This window comes from Diorhabda carinulata, chromosome 8, assembly GCF_026250575.1.
Source record: "Diorhabda carinulata isolate Delta chromosome 8, icDioCari1.1, whole genome shotgun sequence".
Classification (NCBI taxonomy): Eukaryota; Metazoa; Arthropoda; class Insecta; order Coleoptera; family Chrysomelidae; genus Diorhabda; species Diorhabda carinulata.
In genome coordinates, this window is record NC_079467.1 from 751,804 (window position 1) to 760,922 (window position 9,119).

General features: G+C 31.3%; 1 protein-coding gene across 1 annotated transcript; it reads right to left on the reverse strand.

Annotated features, from left to right (window-relative positions):
- Nucleotides 1-1,316: 1,316 nt before the first annotated feature.
- Nucleotides 1,317-8,889, reverse strand: LOC130897554 (uncharacterized). The gene is made up of 6 exons (XM_057806476.1): nucleotides 8,763-8,889; nucleotides 4,865-4,996; nucleotides 2,631-2,666; nucleotides 1,703-1,814; nucleotides 1,574-1,644; nucleotides 1,317-1,486 (listed from the first exon to the last, which is right to left on the reverse strand). Exons 1-6 carry the CDS (start codon nucleotides 8,829-8,831, stop codon nucleotides 1,469-1,471), a joined length of 438 nt encoding a protein of 145 aa, XP_057662459.1. The 5' UTR covers nucleotides 8,832-8,889; the 3' UTR covers nucleotides 1,317-1,468.
- Nucleotides 8,890-9,119: the final 230 nt, after the last annotated feature.

The following is a 9,119-nucleotide window of genomic DNA, read 5'->3' on the forward strand; positions in this document are numbered from 1 at the left end:
TTGGCTGATATACACTAAGAACGTTGTAACATTCTGTTTGTATGTGATATGGTTTTAGTTATTTCTAAATTATGATAATTTTATATTTTCCATCCAGATAAGAAGGTGTACTGGCTAATGCATGTGATAATTGCATTAACGTCTGGCTAAACCAAAGGATATCGATATAAGTATACACAGTACACCTCTAAACTAACTGATTAACATATGTTTCCAGTTATCTAGTTACTTTCAGTTCTTTAAAATCTATCTAATTATGAGTATAATCATTGAGACTACACTACACTTCATTTATTGAAATTACAAAGACAAAAGGCTTAAGACTGAATTATTCTAAACTGTATTGCAGTTCTCCTGTTCATATTATCCTCGCGCAAGGACTAACATTGCTCGTGATCTCATGTTTCAACAAAAACAAAACATTTAACACCTCATTATATTATATACCAGCAAAAGTTCACTTAGTTTGAAATGTTTAAATCCGGAGGAAAGTTTTGAATCGAATGGAAAACGGGGTTCTCCATTTGAAATAAAGTTTTCGTTTGAACGCTAGGATAAAATCGCTCCAACAACTAATTATGAAAATGTAGGTAAAATTTAGCTTTATACTCTTGAAATCTCTAATTATTAGAGAAGGAGTATATTATCAAATTTATTTTTTTTTTCATTTAACAATGTCAATAATGAGAAATTATCTTTTAATTGGTACGATCTGTCTACATTAACTTTCCAATTTTCTGTCCATAACACTATTGAACAGGTACATAGAGTAGGAGACTACTCTATGTACTTTTAGCATTTTCTCTGGATGTTGGTCAAGCGTTTGATGAAGTGTGGCATGAAGGTATTATATATAAACTTAAAAAACAGTCACCACATTCCTTTTCACCTATCTTAAGATCCTATTCAACAGATAGACATTGTTTGGTGAAACAGCAAGATGAATTCACAGGATTGTATTCGATAGAAGCTGGGGTCTCTCAAGGATGTCTACTGGGGCCCTTCTTATATCTCCTTTGTACCTCCAATCTTTCAGCGACCAATCATACCGAAGTTGTCACACTCTCTAAGATACCTCAATATTAGTTTTATGTCATAATACAAAAATTGCACAGAGATAATTAAAAAAAAATAGATGAATGGCTAAAAAAATGGGGGATTGAAGCGGACAAAGTCAAGTCCACTCATCATAACTTACACAATGAATCCAGTCACACTTATTGGTACAAAATAAAACAAACTGCTGTTGTACAAGGCTATATTTAGACCAATTTGGATTCACGGAATGTGTACTAGATGAAGATAAATGATACACCTTTATAAATTTTCAAACTTTTATTTCAAATATTCAATTTATAATAATCGCATTTCATTTTATGATTGAATGTTAGAAAGGTGGTGGATGATATTTGAGCAATTTGAGTTGTTGTTGCATATCTTCATCTCGCATAATCTCCTTTCCAACAGTTTAAAAAAAAATGTGATCCTACAACGAAAAAATTTATCGTTATGGTACATTTAGCAGTACGATTTGATCTACCAATTTCTAATTGAATTGTGAGTCGATATTTACCTCTGGAATTTCATCTTCAATACATTTGGCAATCCCCCATATCTTCTCTACAGTTGTTGTTAGTTTAGTCTCTGTAAAATGGAAAACTTACTTAGAAAATAATACGATGTATTATTATTTAGCTATTACCTTCTCTTGCATTTTTGATACAAGTAGCGTAGATGGAAATTTGATCTGGGGAAATTTTTGATGGCCAGTAGTACGCCATTTTCTCTAAGTTCATATTCAGTTTACTGTCGATCTAAAATAAAATATATCTCAAATCTCAATACATATCAAATATCTCTTTATTTAAAAATAAGAAAGAAAGGGTTCCACTCGCTTTTATGGAAACTATGAAACTTGTTATAAAACACTCAAATTGCACTCAATCTACTCTCATCAGTTTATATACTGTTGAGCAATTATTGGTATCCATGGACAGACAAATAACATGAAATTCACGATAATTAACCTAACGAATCACTTAATTCCTTTTAGGTTTCTCCAATAGTGAGTAAAATGCAAATTGCAGAAAGTACACAAAGTGTACAGCATAAATTTCAAGTTCAAAGACTTCGCGTTGTTCATTATTTGTTTGTTAGCCATCAATAGTGAACGTTTTTCATGAATTTGTAAAAATACTGTTATTTGAAAGGCATTAGCTCAACCGAGGAGAAAGCTGACTTATATTTTAATCTTGGCGAGACTGCTCCTTCATTATGAACAGCATTTGGTCGACCAGCATCTCAGTGGTCGACCAAATGGAACAAAAACAACGTCGTGAAGATTTTTCCATCGAGTGTTTAGAAATATTTCACAAAAATAAAGTCAAACGTGGGTCCATCACTTTACACTCGAAGCAAAAGAACAATCGTTGAACTAAGTAAGGAGAATCGGCTCCAAAGGAGGCAAAGACCGTTTCTTCTGCAGGCAAGGTCATGTTAAAACCAAGAAAATACAGTTAATAAATTCAGCTTGCGTTCATGATAAAAAATGCGATTTTATACTGATCAAGTGAAATTGTCCATTTTCAATAAGGGCAGATGTGAAATATTGAATTTATGCTTTTACTTACCACTCCCACGTTCAACCAAATGCAAGCTGTATATTCCTGTAAAAGATATTTTGATAAATAGAGAAAAATCATTTGCATGACATCATGTAAATACAAACAATAACAAAGAATTAAACAGAATCATCTCACATCTCATATTATTTTTTCGAAAAGTCAAATTTTATATTTTTCTCGAAAATTATTAAAAAATAACTAATTCCAAAACAGAAGAGATCTAAAATGAAAAACATTTAGAAGCATGAATATATCGAAAGGTTCAAGGAATAAAAAGAAAAGAAATTATTTATATTTTTTATATCATTTTGGATAATATTGATTTAAATTTTCGTTTTTCTGTTCATATCTTATTATTGATAATTCAAATAGAATTATATTTGTCGATGGAATTCGTACAGATTTATTAAGGCGATGTAGAGGCGCTTTTGTCAAAAATTTGATAGATAATTCATACAATTAATAAAAATCGTAGCTATATATGAATCCAATGTGAACAATAAACTGTTACAAAGAGGAAACTCTGGAGTTTAAAGCTTCCTCTTGATATTAGTGACGCGCTTATGTCAGCACCACATATGGTATTGATATCACTACAATCCAGAGCATAGTATAAGCAATTTAATGATACCATCGTAATGGCAAATCATTAGATTATCACCGACTGTCTAATGAACTTAGCTGTCCCGGACTGCATCGCCTCTTACCCTCAAAAATCCACTCGACGAACTAGAAGGGAAATTGATAGTCCTTCAACACCTATCTGGATTGTTTTGCATTGCGCCGACGTTTGCATATGAAACCGCACGAATCAAATTATCATAGGGTTCGTATGAAGATTTCAAAGAACGACATATTTAGTTTTGCGACATTAACCGAAACCAGTTAATGAAGATTTTGTATTACGCATAATGCTTGGAGGACTGTGCAAATGTGCAATAACACAAAAAATGAAGTTATTTCATTTGCTAAGAACAATGTTACGAAAATAACAAATCTTGGTATCATAGAAGACAATCAGACTTCGTTCAGAAACAGATTCAAATAACTGTATTGGCAGGACGGTATCTGAATGCAATGGAATCTGCATGTAAGAGTTTTTAAATGATATTCTTACTAAGAGATTTATAGACCTTATTGGGCCTAATCATATCGTGTTACATCATTGATTCACAAGGATTTACAAACATTATTGTTTGTGATATTATTATAAACGTTTCGAAAGACTCATTCCTCCCCTTCCAACCACATTAGTTGGATTGGAGAACCATATTAAGGCAGATATTGAATCGTGTATCAAATTTGAATATATAAAATCGGGCCATTCTGGATCTGCACTGTGAAATTGATGCAATTGATTCATTTTAGTCGATGTTTAATCCCTCACCTTTTCATTCCTAAGAACTTTGAAAGTTCGACTTGAATAAATAACGTTATTTTCATGGAGAAAATTTTTAAATGGGTTAGGTCGATTGAAAACTCCAATATAGGATTGAATGAGAAATTGAATCAATTATATTTAGCTCAATATTCCATAAAAAAATTCAATCTATTACGATTAACGTGAACCACTAGAGATATTTGGAACAAAAAACGATTCTAAATCGTGAATTCTTCTTCTATTTCTAATTCAATTAAAACAAACAGAAACGAAAACAGAATAAGAATCATTTCAAATTCCTCCAAAATAATTAAAATTGATTCAAGTGTGATAAAATAATATAAAATGGTTTTTGAGCTATCAAACAATTGGTAACGCTTTAGATTATTTTACAGTCCTTTTTATCAACGAAATAAATATAGAATCGTGCCTCATTTTTTGCAATTTCTCGCGTATATGTGTGTTATCATAGTGTGTCAGTATTTCTTTAAATTACTAAGGAAAAAAATTATTATGTAACCAATCAAATTTTCACGACATCTCGGTTAAACAATACACAATTGAATTAGAAAAACTAAAATAAAACCTCTGTATCACGAAAGTACCTTTGAAAACGAAAAATAATTTTGGTGCTAATAGACTATTAGATTTCTCTTTTGGTCGGAAATCAATCAAACTGTACACAGATATTGATAAATCTTCAACTAATACAAATAATATGATGAATGATTTTTATAGCAAATAAATATATATATTGCTGTTTATGATGACATAATACCTATGAGAAGAAAAATTCATAATATCAGATTATTGAAGAGTCTTTCTTATGAATAAAAGCTAATGCATATTAGAATAATACCTTAATGATATCGTTCTCATCGTTGAAAACTCCATCTTTAACTTCTCCTATCATTCCATCCGTAGCTCCGGTTAATGCAACACAATTATCATGTATCCTTTTATAATCCTTCATCAAATTTGGCCCAAAATCCTTCAAATTTGAATTAAATAAACTTTCTTTTGAATTCTTACCACCAAATTCAGGGGGTTATTGCTCATATAAAATTGAAATGTGTATTTCGTATAACAAAACTTCTCAAGCTCACCCCTTTCCGAGATATTACTAAACATGACTTTTTATTTTTTTTTAAATTTCAGTAAAGCTAGTAACTTGAAATTATTTTCGTGCACTCACAAAGGGTTATTTTTTCAATATTCCTGTTACATTATACGGGGATGAAATTAGCAACCCTTGTTTCATTCCATATAAAAACTTTTTTTCAAAATGAAGTTCCATGGATTGAAACTATAACTTAACATTTTTTTCATTCAAAATTATTTATTATTCTTAAATTTTTCTCCTGAAATCAACAGCGGCAGAGAAAAAAAAATACCATAATTTATGATTTAATGAAAAAATTGAGTGGAAAACATTAAAAATGTGAAATTTGATACGATTTTTAATAAATCCTGGAAAAAATCACCTCTAGGTGTTATGGATTACCGTACACGTTTAGAAAAAAGGATAAAGACTCAATTTAATTTAATTTCATACGAGCAATCACGTCCTGAATTTAGAAACAAGCTGTATATGTTACTGGAAATGTATGTAATCCGTCATTGAAATACAATTCCTAGGATATGTATATAATTCCTAAAATCGCACGGAAATGTGTAAAATAAACTATATTAGACACAATTCCCAGGAAATTTATACATTGTCAAAATGGCCATCGGAAATGAAGATAGTGGTGATACCCGAAATATTATAGGTGTAGTTTTGGCTAAAACCAACGATGAGCTTTAACAAATTGGTACCAAGAACGGAATCATAGTACAATTATATTCTCGATCTCAGATTAATGTGTGTCCTATTGGCACTTCTGTACGAATCGCACTTCCAGAGGTTGACAGAGGACGTGCTGATGCCCGAAATATTATAGGTGTAGCTTTGGTACCAAGAACGGAATCATAGTACAATTATATTCTCGATCTCAGATTAATGTGTGTCCAAGAGTTCTTCTTGATGCAGAGGATGCACCGAGTACGGAGATGTCACTACGGTCAGTTGCTAATCCACAATCCACTGGAACCGGCCAGGGATTTAAAAAGTGCCTTCGAAAGAAAAACTGTACTACAACAAGATATCTCTGCTATAAAAATAAATTATTGTGTACTAACTTTAATATTGTGACATTTATAACTTAATTAACAGATTTATTACATACCAAACGGAAGTTTGACTTTATAAGAATAAAATAAGTCGGTTTTGTGATAAATACATTTCAAAATTTCTTAAATACTTTATTTTCGAAGCTTTTATTAGTGAGATAATATGAAAATTTTTATATTTGTTACCTGAACGTTGTTGTCTCAACGAATGATTTGATCAAAATTATTAATTACATTTTAACAACGTGTTTTATGACAGAAATAATTATTTTTTCACATTTCCTAATATGATTTTGGAATTATATAAGTATCCTAGGATTTTATACAACATACATTTCCAGTAACATATATACAGGGTCTTTCAAAACGTTCGTATGCGAGTTATATCATTGCATTAAGCGAAAAAAAAATCGATTGAAAATCACCAAACAATCACATGTCTATAACAAAAATTAACAATAAGGTTTAGCTAATCAAAGCTTGTGGAACGTTCAAGTTCGTCCTAATCGAGCGGTCGAGAGAGCCATAAAAGTATTAAGCTGCTGCCGCAGTTTTGAACTTTGGCAATTCAGTATGAAATGAAAAATAATCTCTATGACAAATTTATTTGAAAACCCTTTTATTTAAAAAATTTATTCCAAGTATTTACATTAAATAATGTTTCCCTAGCTTTCGATAGGGAGGAACGTAAACGTTCCAAAAGCTTTGATTGGCTAAATCTTATTGGTAATTTGCGATTAATCTTTGCGTTATAGACATGAGATTGATGATTTCTGATCGATTTTTCTCGCTTAACCATCTAACGGTAAGGCGGAGTGTATCATCATAAATAGTAAGGAGGGGTCAGACCCGACCCATCTATGTTTTTCTTTTAAATAGTTCAGAATCACAAGAAAACAATTTTATTTTCTATAGATCAATACATCAGTCGAGTAACCACATTCATATTCATTTTTCACTACCAATCTGATAACTCAAAAAATCAGGAACACATTTTGCAACTTTTTTCCAAAGCAAAATGACTATTTTAGAAGCAACTCTCGTCACTTGGTAGTTTGTGATAACAGTTTTTATTCTACCTATGAACAATCACATTTAGTTTCATAATTTATATCAATAAAATAATTATTTCATTTAGAAAACCACATTGGAAGTTTAACTTTACATTGAAGCAAAATTATTATTCAGTCTTATCAAATAACAAAGTGAAGTACTTTTCGTGCCACTTTTCTAACTAGTTATAGGACTAGTACTTTTTCGGTTTCAAAAACATGTTTGATGAATCACAATCAATAGAAATAATTGAAAATAAACCAATAAAAAAATTATATATAATAAGGTACAAATCAGAATGTTCATCATTAGTAGCACATTTGGGACACAAAATCATTTTGTATTCTTCACACAAACTGCTGTTGCATTTTGCACAAAAATTGTTGCCTTTCCTGTTCTTTGAAGGATTACAATAACCCCACCGCAGTAGTTTACGATTGTGATGGTTCCTTACTTAAAATGGTTCCTATTGCGAATCGCAATTCTGTAGAAATGCGTTGATTCTCCAGACGTTGATTCATATATGGTTCAGCCAGTCCAAAAGCAAGGCTTTTGAGGAAATCTGCACGTGCGTGTACTGAGAATTCCTCACAATCTAAGTTCCATTTGAATATTACAAATGTATTTACACCTACCACCACTTTTTGTTGAGTTATAAAATTCAATTTCTTCGATTTTCCTGAGTCTCCGTTCTCTTTCCCCATTTGGTGCATCGTTGACAGAAGCAGAACCTTTTTCTTAGGTTTTGGTGCTTGAGCAAAAATCATTTTGTTATCCTGATACAGGTATTTGGTAGAACCCTGTGGAGCAGCAGATAATAATGAAGGCGGTATCTGTGGTTTATTATTTTTACGAAGTATATCAACGATTGTCAGTTTTCGTTCTCAAAGGACTTCTGCCATAGGAAGTGAACCAGTTATCAATGGCTACATTCCTATTAGTCCCTGTTATTGTTGAGTTGAGTTTTGAAACATATTGAGCAGGAATTGGCAAATCACCTTAGCAGAACAGTGTATCTAGTTCCGAGGGTCCCTCGATACCGACTGACAGGGTTTCTTGGGTTCTCGTACTACAAATAGTTGGTAGAGGGATGAGACACTCAATATGGAAGGAAGAAGGTCGGATGTAACCCCCCCTTAGCGTTAGAGGGTTAATGCAATGATATAACTCGCCTTTTGAGAGACCTTGTATAAGTTCAATGAAATCGATTTTATGTGTGACATAATTAAGAGGTAATCTAAAACAAATTGGATGTTCTTATTTTTGGATAATTATCATAGAATAGTCAAGTGTTGCCTTTTATCAAAAAATAGTTTAATTCACGATAGACCTGCCTTTTAGGAAAAATAATCTTTTGTGGGCGCTTTTTAAATAAGTAATTGGTGAATTATAGTATATCTCATGTTATTTTGATCTATGAAGTGAGAAAAAAATGAAAAATAACATTACGAAAAAGACAAAAATCAAGTTATATGTCTCGATACTTATTATTAAAAGCAAAAAAAGTCAGATTTGTATTTTGTAGTACTTACTGTTATATCAATGCAATTCGTAAACTGCAGAGCAGATAATATAAATATGACTGGAATTAGTTTATACATTTCTTAGTTTTATGTTTTCTTATACACAAAGAGTACGTATGGTACTTCTGTGGTTACTTCTGCCATTTAAATGGATTCAATATCTCTTATCAAACTTCCTAGTTATTTAATTATTTCCCTACTTGACAAACACGATAATTTGATTTTTCAAGTCCACATTCTATTTTGGAAATATGAAAAGTTACTGATGATATATTCTATAACCGTTTTTTCATTGAGAATAATGAATTATTAAGAATATCATAGAGAGTGAATTTTATGTATATAAACTCCTCAATCATCTCGGAA

What these genes read in the sequence shown, in the direction of transcription:
- LOC130897554 (XM_057806476.1), bottom strand. Translation starts at nt 8,831, where the DNA reads ATGTATAAACTAATTCCAGTCATATTTATATTATCTGCTCTGCAGTTT. An exon ending in ATGAGAACGATATCATTAAG is followed by an intron (nt 2,667 to 4,864) that starts GTATTATTCTAA and finishes TATCTTTTACAG; the next exon opens with GAATATACAGCTTGCATTTG. An exon ending in TTTGGTTGAACGTGGGAGTG is followed by an intron (nt 1,815 to 2,630) that starts GTAAGTAAAAGC and finishes ATTTTATTTTAG; the next exon opens with ATCGACAGTAAACTGAATAT.